This window comes from Hyperolius riggenbachi, chromosome 5 (genome assembly GCF_040937935.1).
Source record: "Hyperolius riggenbachi isolate aHypRig1 chromosome 5, aHypRig1.pri, whole genome shotgun sequence".
Taxonomy (NCBI): Eukaryota; Metazoa; Chordata; class Amphibia; order Anura; family Hyperoliidae; genus Hyperolius; species Hyperolius riggenbachi.
Window position 1 is genome coordinate 249,565,470 of NC_090650.1, and position 18,039 is coordinate 249,583,508.

The following is an 18,039-nucleotide window of genomic DNA, read 5'->3' on the forward strand; positions in this document are numbered from 1 at the left end:
CTTTAAATATTATACTGCTACCAAGTTTCAAAAGCACTTGTCAATCTACACTACTAATAAAACTGGTGTTTACTGCAACTGGCAGTGCTTTATTAAAATAGCCATATACGATTAAACCAAAATGTTCCATTTTCCCCATTTTTCAATGAAAGTGATTGATTGTATAGAAAAAGCAAATGTATTTTTTTTTATTGTGAAAAACAATTGAATTTCCCACGTTTTTGTTAATTTTATCTACTGGCTGTGTTGGAAAATTCTGATCAGCTGTCAGAAAAACAAGTGAATAAGGTGTGGTGGATTGGTTTCATTTTTCAATAAAAAATGTATTGAACTTAAAAGGTCTACAGAAACAATAAAAAAAAATGCTGGTCAATGGCCACCTTTAGAATCATTTTTTTTTTCATATGGAATACAAAGCTTACTGATAACTTTGTGAAATCAGCACTGGTAAAATAAGGTTTCTAGCTTTGTTTATATCTATCCTGCTACTTTAGCTGGTTCTGCTTTAGGGGCTTTTCTACAGATTATTCCTTTACGGGTAACTGGTTATTAGATGCCTGCTGGGGCATCCATATGGCATCATGGAGGAGAAATTCACACACGTATTGTATTTATTTGTTTTGGATGAATAGAGGAGGCTTTAGTGTGCAGTCTGCAAAGATATGAATGATTCAGTTTAACTTCATTGTGCTACAATGTATTCACTCATTCCATTTTATTTTAGCTCACAACAGCAGATAACTAAATAACATGATCGTAATACATTTAGAATAACTTGATATTACAGTATTTAAAATGAACCTGTTTGAAAATTGACACTACAGTTTCCTTTTTTTCTGTGCAGTAACATAATCTTACGTATAGGTTTAAAGCCTTTTTATTTATACAGTATAACAAACCCTTTAAATAAAACATTTACTCATTTTGTGAATATCTCTTATTGTTAAAAATCCCATCTTTGGATTTACTGAAAGTGGATCAAAACTCTTCTTGCACAAGACAGATTTCTCCCGTGTCAGCTGACTACCACGGCAGATAAGCTCATTTGAAAGCACAGGATGTTAACAATATTTCCTGTATAAGGTCAGAAGCCCAGACACTGTCCACTTCCTGCATCACATACTGCATAAGGTCAGAAGCCCAGACACTGTACACTTCCTGCACCACAGACTGCATAAAGTCAAAAGCCCAGACACTGTCCACTTTCTGCATCACATACTGCATAAGGTCAGAAGCCCAGAAACTGTCCACTTCCTGCACCACAGACTGCATAAGGTCAGGAGCCCAGACACTGTCCACTTCCTGCACTACAGACTGCATAAGGTCAGAAGCTCAGATACTGTCCACTTCCTGCACCACAGACTGCATAAATTCAGAAGCCCAGACACTGTCCACTTCCTGCACAACAGACTGCATAAGGTCAGAAGCACAGACACTGTCCACTTCCTGCACAACAGACTGCATAACGTCAGGAGCCCAGACACTGTCCACTTCCTGCACAACACTGTCAAACAAAACAAACAAACACTTATATCGTGCTATTCTCCTGGCGGACTCAAAGCGCCAGAGCTGCAGCCACTAGGACGCGTTCTATAGGCAGTAGCAGTGTTAGGGAGACTGGCACAAGGTCTCCTACTGAATAGGTGCAGGCTTACTACAGGCAGAGCCGAGATTCGAACCCAGGTCTCCTGTGTCAGAGGCAGAGCCCTTAACCATTACTCCATTCAGCCACCACAGACTGTATAAGGTCAGAAGCCCAGACACTGTCTACTTCCTGCACCACATACTGCATAAGGTCATAAACTCAGATACTGTCCACTTCCTGCACCACAGACTGTATAAGGTCAGAAGCCCAGACACTGTCCACGTCCTGCACCACAGACTGTATAATGTCAGAAGCTCAGATACTGTCCACTTCCTGCACCACAGACGGTATAAGGTCAGAAGCCCAGACACTGTCCACGTCCTGCACCACAGACTGTATAAGGTCAGAAGCTCAGATACTGTCCACTTCCTGCACCACAGACTGTATAAGGTCAGAAGCCCAGACACTGTCCACGTCCTGCACCACAGACTGTATAAGGTCAGAAGCTCAGATAATGTCCACTTCCTGCACCACAGACTGTATAAGGTCAGAAGCCCAGACACTGTCCACGTCCTGCACCACAGAGTGTATAAGGTCAGAAGCTCAGATACTGTCCACTTCCTGCACCACAGACTGTATAAGGTCAGAAGCCCAGACACTGTCCACATCCTGCACCACAGAGTGTATAAGGTCAGAAGCTCAGATAATGTCCACTTCCTGCACCACAGACTGCATAAGGTCAGAAGCTCAGACACTGTCCACTTCCTGCACCACAGACTGTATAAGGTCAGAAGCTCAGATACTGCCCACTTCTGGGACCACAGACTGTATAAGGTCAGAAGCTCAGATACTGCCCACTTCTGGGACCACAAACTGTATAAGGTCAGAAGCTCAGATACTGTCCACTTCCTGCACCACAGACTGTATAAGGTCAGAAGCTCAGATACTGCCCACTTCTGGGACCACAAACTGTATAAGGTCAGAAGCTCAGATACTGTCCACTTCCTGCACCACAGACTGTATAAGGTCAGAAGCTCAGATACTGCCCACTTCTGGGACCACAGACTGTACAAGGTCAGAAACCCAGACACTGTTCACTTCCTGCACCACATACTGTCTTTGAAAAGATCCCAGCATACAGCAGACTGTGACAGCAGAACTCACATTTCACACAAAATGGCATGATCTTAGCGCTCCAATTATAAAGCTACTAGATAGCATCTCTAGATCTGTGCCTGGAGGTGGGCTTCAACAAATTAAAGATGTATTCAATTTATTAAAGAGTACTGACTTATAGTAGAATGTTTTTCATTATACAGCATGCCCACTTTTTAAGTTAATTATCCTGGTTTCGGCATCAGAAACACTTCTTATATCTATATATATTGCTGTATATGGTATGTAAGCCCGTCCTACCAATGATTTTTAGCCTAAGCTATTTAGTCATGCAGCTTTCCTCCCCAGAGCGCACTGGGAGACCAGGTGTTATTTTTGCTCACTTTTGAATATACAACAATCAAACATTCCACAGTGATGCACATTTGATGCCACTTATGATAAATGACTGAATAATTTAAAAATGAATGGTGTAAAATATAAGCACTTTTAATAAGGAAGTTACATTCAGTAAAGACCCTCTTTAAAGGACAACTGTAGTGATAGGGGGATATGGAGGCTGCTAAATGTATTTCCCTCTAAGCAATACCAGCTGCCTGGCTATGCTGCTGGTCCTCTGCCTTTAATACTTTTAGCCATAGACCCTGAACAAGCATGCAGCATATCAGGTGTTTCTGATAATATTGTCAGATCTGACAAAATTATCTGCATGCTTGTTTCTGGTGTTATTTAGACACTACTGCAACCAAATAGATAAGCAGGGCTACCAAGAAAGTGATATTGTTTAAAAGGAAATAAACATGGCAGCCTCCATATTCTTCTCACTTCAGTTGTCCTTTAAGGAAAAAAAAAATCCTAATTGCGGTTAGGTTGGTTCACAGTTTCTATGGATGTGTCCTGTCAGTTTTGCATGTGTTTCTATGAATGGTTCACACATAAATCTGTACATTTCACACATAAAAAGGCGTACATTTCTGATCCGATCCAGTCCTGTCAGTTTTGTATGTGTTTATATGGCTGTGTTCATGCATGAAAGGTGCACATTACAGGTCCAGTAAAGTAAAACTGATAGAAAACTGATGCAAAACTGACAGGACAGTACTGGACCAGACCGGAAATGTGCAGATATATATGTGTACCAGGCCTTATGTATATGACTACAATAGGACTACCTCCAATTAGCTACTGCAACCTTTCAGCAAAACATTACTATGTTCTGAAGTTACTAGGTGGGATATGCCAATTTTTGGTATATAATGGACATATTTTTAAAAAATGCAGCACAAGTTTTGTTGGAACAAAAACGTTCTTCGAAATATGATTAAAAAAAAAAATCAATCCCACGGTGATGCGCAAATCAAAAGTTCCAGTATCACAAACTATACTTCTTTGTCTTATTATTGAAAACAGGTTATAAAATTAGTTTCACCACAAAAAATGCACTACAACGCAGATGGAAAACTTGCCTGAAATTGAACTTACTCTTTTGATGCAGCATACCAAATATTAATGGGTAATAGGCAATACACATAGTAAGTCCATGGACTTGACTGGATTATCAGGAAAAAGACCGTAGACACCGCTAGAGCGTAAAATCCATATCTCACAGGAGTTGATGGTGCCTGCAAAAATAATTACATTTAAAACATCTTGCAGAAAAAAATATATTTACCTCCATTTATCTGATACGTATCTCATGGCAAGGTTTTTCCCTTTCCATACTTGGACTTTTGAATCATATAAATACTTTATATTACAGTATTTTCTCATTTAATTCAAAGTCAATCTTTCTACAATGTTTGGGTTAAAAAAAAATAATAATCTCATTATTGTAATAGTCATTATTTTTTCATGTGCTGAAGTGCCATACTATTTTTTTTATATACACATACCGACTTAACATAATGTTGCATACCGATGTGTAGTATAGCATTCACGTTATGTTAGGCTAGCCATACACAGCTCCATAGCAACTTGGCAAGCAATCAATCACGCCATAACTGGAAATCACCCGGGCAACAGCAGATGGGCTACCAACTTGACCTAATTCTAAATCAACTGAATGGCTGTGTCCATAGCCAAGAGACTGCTCAATGCTTTCTAAAACTATGGAGCTGCTGCCAATACCGTTCCTCACCTCCCCCACCCACTTGACCAAAAGGTAGTACTTTGAGCCATTATCAACAGAATGCCTAAAGTCAAAATTAAGTTTATAGATCAGTTATGCTGAGGTCAATTCACTTCTAGCACATTCAATGAAAAATGATTGAATCTACTGGAAATATTAATCCGCGTATGCCCACTTTTATAAAGAACTGACGTTAGCACTACTTTTAGATAGAAACTAAATATTCACACAGCAACCAATAGGGCTTGTTCAAATCATGACGTGCTTCCGTGGGCATTTGGAAGTGTGTATGATGTGCGACACGCAAGAACGGCAGAAGGGCATAGACAGCCAATTTGCCATTCACATCATAGGCGCTGTGCAGCAGTACAATGCACTATGATGTGCTTGTGTACTGCTGCATGCGTTTTGTCCACAAGCGCAGCGCTAACCCATTCACTGTAGTGAATGGGATCAGCCAGGGGCGCCGCCGCCTCTAGCCATTTTCTCACTCCAGGCAAGAAAACATGTGGAGCCATACCCCTGTCCTCCCTCCCCCATGGGGCCCCCATTAAAATAATCATAATGCGGAAATGTTTTACCAGAAAATAATCGTAATGCGCCAGAAAAGAAGAAAGGCAAAGGGGACATATGGAGGCACAAAGGGGCATAGAAAGAGGCAGAGGTGGCACAGGGGGACTGAAGGAGGCACATGGAGAAAGAAGGAAGCACAAAGGGAGTCAGAAGGACAAACAGGTGGTCAGACATGGCACAAATAAATAAATAAATGAGGAGGCACAAGGAGACAGGAGGAGGCACAAAAGGGACAGAAGGAGGCACAAAGGGGGAAAGAAGGATGCACAAGGCTCAGAGATGGCAGCTGCCTGCAACTTAATCTAAGTAGATGCAGCAGAAGCAAGTAATAGAACACCCACGGGGCATGGCTTAGTTTGAGGGTGGGGCTTCATTTGGGATGGGGCTTAATCCAGCAACATGGTGCCCCCAGGACCAATGGCACTTCAGGCAATGGCCTGTACTGCCTATGCCTAAAGGCCCCCCTGGGATCAGCAGCGTAGCAGCGCAGATGGCGTGCGATCGTACGCATTGCGTTCCGATCGCACGGCCATCTGCATGTCATGATGTGGATGAGCCCTTAGACAACAACCTCTCTGCTGCACTGTGCACTACAAACAAATTACAGTGTTACAATAAATTAGCATCTCAATGTATTGCCCAATGATAATCATGTATTAAGCTATAAACCTTTCAAAGAATATATACCTTCTGCTATACCTACTGCCTATATTAAAGCCCTAACCATCTATTAGCAAAATCATTATATCTAGCAGGCAGGCAATGCCTTATCACAGAAGACCCAAGCTTACATGCTCTCTGTTCTGCTTCACTGAGCTGTGGTCAGTCATTCTAATGGCCCATACTCACGAGGGACAAATGTCGCCCGTGAGTATGGGCCGCGCGCACACCGAACAGTTGCCCGGAACGAGTGCGCACCCCGAACTGTCGCAACTCCGCCGCAGCTGTCGCTAGTCCGCGTGAGTACGCGGACTAGCGACAGCAACCTCCATTGAGCTACACATAGCTTCCGGCGTGGGGAGGAGGAACGTCGGCGACAGCTTCCGTCGCGCCGCTGGTCCCTCTTCCGCGTGTGTACGCGGAGGGACCTGGCGAGGAGCTGTCGCCGGCCTGTCGCCCGCACGCTCACGTGTGCTGGCGACAGGCCACTTTTGCCGCCGTGAGTATGGGCCATAATACATGGATAGGGATAAGGCAACAAAGATCAGAAGCCAGTGGTGGGAAGATCATCTCAAAAACAATTCTGTTACAAAATACATGTCTGCATGCATAATGAAAACCAGTCATCTGTCCTGAATGCAGGAAATCCACAGACAAGAGATGGCTGGACAGTTTTCAGGTTTCAACAGGAATTTGATCCATGTTGGCCAATATCAACCAGAGAGCTGGTAAACTGATACCTATCTATCTATCTATCTATCTATCTATCTATCTATCTATCTATCTACACATTATATATATATATATATATATATATATATATATATATATATATATATATATATATTTAATTTATTTTTGTTAGGAGCTATAAAGCTGTTAAGGAGGAACTGTCGAGAAAATAACGTAATGAATACAATTGCTTATTTTTTTACAATATTTATTTATAGATTATTAAGTCAGTGTTTGCCTATTGTAAAAGCTTTCCTTTCCCTGATCTACATTCTGAAATTGATCACAGGTGGTGACAACTTTAGTTCTGTTAGGTGATCTGTATGGAATGTTCATTAAGGGCTAGTGCACTCAAAAATTGCAATAGAAATTGTTAGAGTTTAGCAATTGCGATTTTGTGAAGCGATTCTTGAACAAATGACCATTTTTGCTCATTCATTCAAGCTGAATATCTCCAAAAAATGCTACATGCAGCGCATTTCAGATTTAAAAAAAAAACACAATGCAGCTCTAGGAACACCCTCATAGGGAAACATTAACAAGGGCTTTGGCAATTTGAAAAGTGCTCAGAAGTTCTCTTGGTGTGCACCAGTCCATACTGAGGGCTCTATGCACAAAGGGAGATGCTGCTTGCTTGGCAGTTAAAAAAAGTCATGATTTCCCACAATGTAACGAGGTTCACAGACAGCAAACTGTCAGGACCATAGTCATGACATCATATTGTGGGAGGGGTTTCACCACAATACCAGCCATACAGACCCCCTAGAAAAGATAAAGATTACTTGAGGGAAAGAAGTTATCGGCTACTGATTGGGATGAAGTTCAGTCCTGGGTTAAAGTTCCTTTTTAAGTTCCATAATATCAGTTCTCTAGATGCCAAAAAAACTAAAAAAAAAAGATTACAGCTGTAGTCCAATCATTGCACTCTGCATACGGATTAGTAATTTAAACTAAAATTTACATTATCAATAAATACAAATTGCAGCGTACAAGCAATGCCGTAAAATTAGTCATTAATGTTAACAATATATTAATCTCCAGTTTTAAGTATGTAATTCCTCATTCTTTAAGATGAAAAAATGATCATCCTATTAACTGCTTCCTGCTCACATTAAAAACTGCAAAGACACTAGGTAACATAATTTATGATATAATTTGGCTTCTTAAATGAATAAAGTAATTATTTACATGTCTACAATCTGTACATAACACATTGCAGTGTGTTGTCACTTGTTATCTGTAAACTTGCAGGACTGGCCCTTTGAAGACACAGGATAAATGAAAAATGGATGCAATTTGCTTCTAGCTTGGCAATTCTCCATTATAAATGAAAGCAAATGATCCAGAAATAGTATCCCTCATGATAATACAACATCTATTCTAATTAATTGCAGTATGTTAATCAGTACAAATGTTACATACAAATTTAGGACAACATTACCCCAGAAGTAAACAAATGACATAGTGTAACAATGTTAAAATACACTTGTGGCATTCACAGCATAGAGACAAGCTTGTGAATGAGGGAAAATTCCGGATTCGTGTATTAAGTGCTCCTAAAATGTGGCATGCTCTATTTCTACATAATAATAGTAATAAAAAAAGATAGCTTTAATTAACAAGAAAGAATTTACCACATCAACTAGTCTGTTGAAAGGAAGAACTTCAACCCCGCCCCCCCAAAAAAAACACTTATACTTATGTTCTCCAGCTCCTCCCTGGGAAAGTCAAGCTAGTCTATAGCCCCCCACAGACAGTCTATATAATTTTATTTGGTTCAATACTCCTCTCAGCCCTTTTTGATGATCACCACTAGGGGGATGTTAAAGTTAGGTGCCCACTACAGTAGTGGTGGTGGTGGTTGGGGTGGGGTTAGATTAGGCACCACCAGAGGGGGGAAGGTTAAGGTTAGGCATCACCAGGGGGGCCTTAGGATAAGCATCGGTAGAGGGAGGGGGTTCTGTGTGAGAGTAGGGTTAGGTCATAGTAAAATATTTTAAAATATTATGGATATTTTACTATATGAAAAAAATAGTAGAATTTCAGTAATTTCACATTGCGGCTATTTCCTGCATCCTTTTCAATGGGCGCCACTATTACATTTATGCCCCCTTGTTGACTACATTATCTGTACTATGCACCTGCATACAACCACACAAGCAGTGGGCCACCTCACTTTCAATCTGGCGGCAATGACGGTGCTCTACAATGTAAAGAGCCAGGGATTTCATATGGAAATAGATGTATTTGTGTGGAGTAAAGAAAGGGGGTAGTATTCATTTCTTAGGCATTTTACTTTTGTTACAAATATTTAATTAACCACATTTCCCACCAGTTTAATTAAGGGTTTCTTCCTTCTTTGCTGGAAGATTGTCCATCTCTTTCACCATTTGAAAGTCACTCGGTGATGTAGTGGACAGCACAGCAGCCTTGCAGGTCTAGGGTTCCTGGTTCTAATCTGGGCCACTAGCTGCATGGAGTTTTTCCCAATGTCCCAAAAAGAAATTGATCAGAGAATGATCTATTCCTTCCACACACTGCTAATAGATTTCAGAATTAAATGTTGAATATCTATCTATATGCAATCGATCTATGGTTGTTACCACCCTACCCCCAACCAATCAAATTTTTCTGGCTGGTCCAATCAATAATTTCAATAAATTTCAGTTGAAATTGATCAAAATTACAACCGGGCTGCCTTGTAGGGGCATCAATTTTTAGCAGATTCCAGATTCAAGAAGAAGACTTAGCCACCACAGATATCGTCCCAGTTAAACTGGAAGACAAGAACAATAAGGAGTCTTGCAGTGTCTGGGGACCTTATATATTAGGGAGGTATGAATAATATTTTTCTCATCTCAGGCAGTCAGCCGTGGTGTATTAATACACTATTGTTTGTTTAGTCAAAAAGTACTGACAACTTTGATTTTACTCACAATATGGTTTTTGAAGGCAGTCTCTCACCATTCCTTCTTTTTAATATATTTGTGACTTACTGTACTATTGAATAAAGATGTATACATTTCCAACCATGGAGTGGGTTCATAAAGTGAAGTATTGGATACTGTCTATACACAATCAATTGTCTTTTTAGATTTTTGTTATTTTAAAAAACAAAAGTATTTTTCGGACTATAAGACGCACTTTTTCTCCCCTAAAAGTGGGGGGAAAAAGTCCCTGCGTCTTATAGTCCGAATGTGCAGCCAGATGTCCCCCACAAGCAGGTGCAAGACATTATGGAAGCCTTCACCTTTCCTGCTGCGGCCCCCGAGTCCTGCATCCTGCTTCCAAATGTTTTCCAGCTTTAGATGGATCGGGCTCCACGGTGACGCAGCCGCTCTGGTTCTTTAATGGCTTCCACGTGGCCGATGAGCGGCACTCGGGCTCCATAGATGCCCTGTGCTCACTCGGCAGTTTGCAGCGCAAAACATCTGCAGAGGCTCCAGCTTTACCACGGCTGACAAGTATTCCTGCTGCCGAGACCCGGACCGATGTTGCGGCTGCTGACCGGGCGCACCACGTGGCTCCAGCTTCACCACCGCGGAGGATTCCCCGCACCAAGACCCGGACAGATGCCTGCAATCGGGGGGCACCACGTGGGCAGCTCCTTCAGATGGCCCCAGCAGTAGCCCCAGCTCCCCTGCTGAGCAGGATTCCCGGCAGTCCCGCACCGAGATCCGGACCGATGCCTACAATCCGGGCGCACCACGTGGGCAGCTCCAGCAGATGGCCCACGTGGCTTCAGCTTCACCACCGCTGAGGATTCCCCGCACCGAGACCCAGACAGATGCCTGCAATCGGGGGGCACCACGTGGGCAGCTCCTTCAGATGGCCCCAGCAGCAGCGCCAGCTCCACTGCTAAGCAGGATTCCCCGCAGGCCCGCACCAAGACCCAGACCGATGTCTGCAATCCGGGCGCACCACATGGGCAGCTCCAGCAGATGGCCCACATGACCCTAGCAGCAGCTCCACCGCTGAGAAGGATTGTCCGTGCCAAGACCCGAACTGATGTTCCTGTGGAGCTTACCTGGACAGACCATGAGGGCAGCTCCAGCTGATTTCAGGCTCCACCACCGAAGTTCACTGCAGCTGAGACCCAGCACAGATGGGAGACCCTGACTGATGTCACTGAAGGCAGCTTCCATCTCTGTCCACACCAGCAGCACACTACAGCCTTGCCACTGCTGGTAATGTACTGTAGTGTAGTTTGTAGGGACTGTGTAGCTTACTATAGTTTGTGGGGACAGTGTAGCTTAGTGTAGGTTATGGTGACAGTGTAGCTTAGAGTAGGTTGGGGTGACAGTGTAGCTTAGTGTAGGTTGTGGGGACAGTGCAGCTTAGTGTAGGTTGAGGGGACAGTGTAGTTTTAGTGTAGGTTGTGGGGCAGCAGAGGTTAATGTAGTGTAGCTAGTGGGGCAGCAGAGTTATTTTTTTTAGCTGGGCAGTATATATTAGATAGAGACAGCTTGGTGGGGATAGGACCATAAGACGCCCCAGCACTAAAGATGTCCCAGGTAACATTTTTATTTTTCCATGGTTTTTGTGCTCTGAAACTAGGTGCGTCTTATAGTCCGGAGCGTCTTATAGTCCGAAAAATACGGTACATCTAAAAATATCATCACTGATAACACTATTACAATGACAAAATCATGTCTCAAAAGAGACACGTCATTATAATCAAGAACATTTAAATATACAATATATGTGTTGTATTAATTCAGAAACAAGCTTGAAATTACACGCGACTCTGAATTTGTTGCTTTTGAGTTTAACGGGAAAAAAAAAAAAGAATTGCAGACTTTACAAAAAAGTACTCCGAAATGTTGTTATATAAACACTATAGAAAGAGAAACTTTCAATACATCTGAACACACAGCTGTCTTCCAGGCAAAGGACATTGTTGAAGAACAGCAGTGGTCTTCAGCTTGGAAAGAAAAGTCAATAAACCCCATTTTCTTCCAGGAGCCAAATCAGGAACATAATCTATAGTTTTCAATGGTAGGCTATGTCATTTTGTTCAAAAAAAAAAACTGCGTAGGAGTGCAAAATACACACGGAAGCAGTGATAATTGCTGTTGTAGGAAAGCCTAAACAAGGACCTCTCTGTTTTGTGACAACAGCAGAAAGCAAAGTGAATTCATCAACAATAAGTCAAATAATCCTAGCAAAAACATGACCGCTGCTAAAACAAATGGTACGCAAATAAATTAAAGTGGACCTAACCTGTAAATTTTAATGTAAAAAAGAGCCAGAATGACACATATTATAACTGCCCCTCCCACCATAATTTTTTCCTGTGTTAAGCCCCATACACACACTCAACAGCGATCTTTTAGGCTCTCGCAATTTTTCTTGTGAAACACCTAAAAACAATCTCTTGCTATTGTTCAAGCAGCTGATAAGACTGATAAGAAGTCAATCCAAATGTTGAACTGACTTCTTATCAGCTGCTTGAACAATAGCAAGAGATTTATTTTAGGTGTTTCACAAGAAAAGTTGTGAGAGCCTAAAGGTGCGTACACACGCACTACTGCAATGAACGACGGGTCCGTCAGACCCTCCCGCTGGGCGGGCTTTCCAGCAACAGTAGTGTGTGTGTACAGTCTGTCGGCAGACTGCTAAGTATCACGCTGACACGTGAAGAGATCTAGCGTAACTAGTGTAAATCTCAGTTCTAGTGAGATATGCGTAGTCAGAGTCAGGCCGAAGTCGTTCACAAGAGCAGATGAGTGAAGAAAAATAGAGTTAGGCAAAATCGTAGTCAATTAACTGGCAGGGTCATACACATAAGTCAGATGTCAGTCGTATTGGAAGGATCAAACAGTAGCAAAGTCAGGGACAGGTCAAGTCATACACATATATCAGATGGCAGTGGTACAGAAGGGCTAGGCAAGAGCGAGGTCAAGAGGCAGGCAAAAGGTCGGTACACAGATAATATATAATATTACGATATGATAATATTACAAATATATAATACTACAAAATAATAAGACTGACTGACTAGAGTACAAATATATTGCGCTGATGCGCAATATATGAAATGTAACTCTCAATTTCTCACTAGCTAGGGCCAAGAACCAGCGAACTGATAAGTATCAAGGCCAACGAGCAAATGAATACTCTGGCCTTAAGTACCCAAGAGGCAGAGCAAAATCCCAGCCCCCAGAATTGACAGCACCTCCTGCAAAAAGGTGTCAGCTGATGACATCACAGCTGACATCCCATCAGACACGCCTCCTCAGCCTATAAAGGCAGCTCTGAGCTGCGCGTGTCCTGCCAGAAACACCACGCTGACCCACATCTACAGGGGAGCCGAGGATGCCATCATGCTGATTCACATCTACAGGGGAGGCGGGGATGCATTTAACCAAAGAGGAAGAGGAAGCTTCCTCCAGCTGCTCCACACTATCAGAACAGCCTCCAGAGACCATACCAGATAAGTTTGTTACAATAAGGCTGTTTCTGAACGTTCCACTCAGCGGATTGTTCAGAAACAGCCTTATCAGTCTGCCTGACAGACTATACACACGCACTACTGTCGCTGGAATGCCCGCCCAGCGGGAGGGTCTGATGGACCCGTCGTTCATTGCTATTGTGCATGTGTACGCATCTTAAAAGACCGCTGTTGAGTGTGTGCATGGGGCTTTAAAGAAGACCTTAACTCTTCAACAGGAGAGAAGGAAAACAAAGACAAACCCACCTTGTTTGTATTAAAAGATAACAGCCTGTCTAATTCTCCCCTATCTGCTAGTAATGAGCCACAGTAATTTGAGCTGTCCTCTCTGAACTGTGCTGCTGTGTGCAGTTTAGACAGACTATATGTAAACACAGGAGTTTAACCCTGTCTGTGCTACCAGCCAACCAGGAAATAACTACACTGCAGCATTTCTAAATAGTGCTCTATACGCTGTAACAATGAAATGTTTTTCTGTAAAGGTTATTAAGCTGTTGCTTATCTTTTAGAGCTTTAAAGAGAATCTGTATTGTTAAAATCGTTCAAAAGTAAACATACCAGTGCGTTAGGGGACATCTCCTATTACCCTCTGTCACAATTTCGCCGCTCCTCGCCGCATTAAAAGTGGTTAAAAAAAGTTTTAAAAAGTTTGTTTGTAAACAAACAAAATGGCTACCAAAACAGGAAGTAGGTTGATGTACAGTATGTCCACACATAGAAAATACATCCATACATAAGCAGGCTGTATACAGCATTCCTTTTGAATCTCAAGAGATCATTTGTGTGTTTCTTTCCCCCATGCACTGAAGTTTCAGGCTGCTCTTTTCCTCCTGAAAACAGCTTTGCCCTTGTTTGTAATTCCTCAGTATGTGAAAGCCCAGCCAGCTCAGAGGACGATTTATCCAGCTGATTAGAGCAGCTTCTCTCTTCTCTCTTATCTAAATAACACACAGGCAGTGTGCATAGAGGGGCCAGAAAGGGTGAGTTCATAGCAGAACCACAACACTGAAGAACTTGGCAGCCTTCCAGACACAGGCCGACAAGTCTGACAGGGGAAAGATACATTGATTTATTACAGAGACTGTCATAGTAGAAAGTGCTGCAGTTAGCCAGAACACATTAGAATAGCTTTTGGAACATGAAGGATGATAAAAAACAGGATGCAATTTTTGTTACGGAGTCTCTTTAATAATATACAGGATCTTCTCAAAAAATTAGCATATTGTGATAAAGTTCATTATTTTCTGTAATGTACTAATAAACATTAGACTTTCATATATTTTAGATTCATTACACACAACTGAAGTAGTTCCAAGCCTTTTATTGTTTTAATATTGATGATTTTGGCATACAGCTCATGAAAACCCAAAATTCCTATCTCAAAAAATTAGCATATTTCATCCGACCAATAAAATAAAAGTGTTTTTAAAACAAAAAAAAAGTCAACGTTCAAATAATTATGTTCAGTTATGCACTCAATACTTGGTCGGGAATCCTTTTTCAAAAATAACTGCTTCAATGCGGCGTGGCATGGGGGCAATCAGCCTGTGGTACTGCTCAGGAGTTATGGAGGCCCAGGATGCTTCGATAGCAGCCTTAAGCTCATCCAGAGTGTTGGGTTTTGCCTCTCTCAACTTTCTCTTCACAATATCCCACAGATTCTCTATGGGGTTCAGGTCAGGAGAGTTGGCAGGCCAATTGAGCACAGTAATACCATGGTCAGTAAATCATTTAACAGTGGTTTTGGCACTGTGAGCAGGTGCCAGGTCATGCTGAAAAATGAAATCTTCATCTCCATAAAGCTTTTCAGCAGATGGAAGCATGAACCCACTTTTGAACCAGAAACAGCTGCAGAGGCGCCTGACCTGGGCTACAGAGAAGCAGCACTGGACTGTTGCTCAGTGGTCCAAAGTACTTTTTTCGGATGAAAGCAACTTTTACATGTCATTCAGAAATCAAGGTGCCAGAGTCTGGAGGAAGACTGGGGAGAGGGAAATGCCAAAATGCCTGAAGTCCAGTGTCAAGTACCCACAGTCAGCGATGGTCTGGGTTGCCATGTCAGCTGCTGGTGTTGGTCCACTGTGTTTTATCAAGGGCAGGGTCAATGCAGCTAGCTATCAGGAGATTTTGGAGCACTGCATGCTTCCATCTGCTGAAAAGCTTTATGGAGATGAAGATTTCATTTTTCAGCATGACCTGGCACCTGCTCACAGTGCCAAAACCACTAGTAAATGGTTAACTGACCATGGTATTACTGTGCTCAATTGGCCTGCCAACTCTCCTGACCTGAACCCCATAGAGAATCTGTGGGATATTGTGAAGAGAAAGTTGAGAAACGCAAGACCCAACACTCTGGATGAACTTAAGGCCACTATCGAAGCATCCTGGGCCTCCATAACACCTGAGCAGTGCCACAGGCTGATTGCCTCCATGCCACGCCGCATTGAAGCAGTCATTTCTGCAAAAGGATTCCCGACCAAGTATTGAGTGCATAACTGAACATAATTATTTGAAGGTTGACATTTTTTGTTTTAAAAACACTTTTATTTTATTGGTTGGATGAAATATGCTAATTTTTTGAGATAGGAATTTTGGGTTTTCATGAGCTGTATGCCAAAATCATCAATATTAAAACAATAAAAGGCTTGGAACTACTTCAGTTGTGTGTAATGAATCTAAAATATATGAAAGTCTAATGTTTATCAGTACATTACAGAAAATAATGAACTTTATCACAATATGCTAATTTTTTGAGAAGATCCTGTACATATGTTAGGCCTTTTATCTTCTCTTTGGCCCACTACACAAAATTTGGTAGTTCTCTGTGATTTGCACACCAGAGGCCATATGCAATTAATTTTTTCTTCCAACTTTTCCCCTAGGAGATAATTTTTCAACTTCTTTTTAAAATAACTTTTCAGCCCTCTGAAATCAAAAATGTACCAAAAATAGATGAAAAAGTACTTTTAAAATTATTTTGAGGATTTCCTTGATTGCTGCTGGCTTAAAAAGCATTTTATTTACAAGGTGTGAAAATGTCACCTAGGAGAAAACTCAGGAGAAAAAGCCAATTGCATATGGGCCCAGGGCTCATATGCAATTCACATTTTCTCCTGAGTTTTCTCCTAGGTGATACTTTCACAACTTGTCATAAAATGCCTTGTAAGACACCAGCAAGCAAGAAAATACTCTAAATACATTTGATAGTACTTTTTCATCAATTTTTGGGTACTATTTCAATTAAAAAATGCTGAATAGAAAAAAATGAAAATTATCTCCAAGTAGATAACTCAGATGAAAAAGTGAATTGCATATGGGCCCAGGTTTCCATCTCCATTCTGCCTAACGCTGCTTAAACCAAATTCATGGTTGTTGCAAATGTCTGAGCAAAGAGATCAGCATGGGTGCCAAGCAAGTGACATTTTTTTAATGAAGTAATCTACAGCAGCGTTCATATTATCTCAGCATAGGTGTGTATTAATAATTGGTAGCAAATGCAATTTCATCATATCTTTTTGTAAATGCATAAAAAAGTGATTCTAGAGTGAAACAAATAGATTTCTAAGGAGACATAATAATAGTGCTTCCCAAGAACCCAGCTGAGTCTTGGTGGCCACCTTTGGTCTAAAATACATTGAGAGCCTTTGCTTCCAAAACTATGGCATATCTTGCACAGTGTTCAGTAAACAGCATTAGAGCAGACCTGAACTCAGAACTTCCTCTCTGCTCTAAAAGATAAGCAACAGCATAGAAACATTTAAAGAAATAAATCTGCAGCGTGTCTACTTCCTGCTTTTTTGGAAGCAGACATAGGGTTAACATCCTGTTTTTGCAAATTAACTGCTGTGCTGACACAGCCAGTTGGCAAAGCTGAGATATTGCGCAAAAAAAGTGGGATCAGCGCATCACCAGGCCGCCTCTGAATGGCCCCAGCTCAGAGATGCGCTGAGCCCCCCCAGAAACTGCAAACGCACCTTGAACCCAAACAGAGGCTCTGCATATACACCAAAGGAAAACTATTAAGTGGGAGCAGCTGACCAGAAATAAATCAATCAAACATAGCAAAGAAATGAACAGCGCTACTTAAAAACAGATGAGTGCTTACCTGCAAAAAAGTGCACACCCCACTCATGGGATTCAAATACACAATGAGCATACACATGACCTGTCTACCACTTGGAGGATGTTAGTTTCACTAACAATTTGCAATTTGTTAGGTACTTGTCCCTCCCACTGTCGAAGAAGTCTTTCCTCCATGGGAGGGGACCTAACACTAACTAAATTCTACCTATGCATATGCATAGCCTGGGCGCGCTACCAGTAAAATTGAGAATTGCGCAAAAAAAGTGGGATCAGCGCATCACCAGGCCGCCTCTGAATGGCCCCAGCTCAGAGATGCGCTGAGCCCCCCCAGAAACTGCAAACGCACCTTGAACCCAAACAGAGGCTCTGCATATACACCAAAGGAAAACTATTAAGTGGGAGCAGCTGACCAGAAATAAATCAATCAAACATAGCAAAGAAATGAACAGCGCTACTTAAAAACAGATGAGTGCTTACCTGCAAAAAAGTGCACACCCCACTCATGGGATTCAAATACACAATGAGCATACACATGACCTGTCTACCACTTGGAGGATGTTAGTTTCACTAACAATTTGCAATTTGTTAGGTACTTGTCCCTCCCACTGTCGAAGAAGTCTTTCCTCCATGGGAGGGGACCTAACACTAACTAAATTCTACCTATGCATATGCATAGCCTGGGCGCGCTACCAGTAAAATTGAGAATTG

The 18,039-nt window shown here is 41.8% G+C and overlaps 1 protein-coding gene across 4 annotated transcripts in view; it reads right to left on the reverse strand.

Annotated features, from left to right (window-relative positions):
• PIGN (phosphatidylinositol glycan anchor biosynthesis class N) overlaps window positions 1-18,039 on the reverse strand; it is a 385,079-nt gene that overhangs the window by 154,829 nt on the left and 212,211 nt on the right. For all 4 annotated transcript variants that reach the window (XM_068236754.1, XM_068236755.1, XM_068236753.1 and 1 more), the window contains exon 15: window positions 4,184-4,323. In XM_068236754.1, the coding sequence (XP_068092855.1) occupies window positions 4,184-4,323 (140 nt within the window). The remainder of the gene's footprint in view (window positions 1-4,183; window positions 4,324-18,039) is intronic.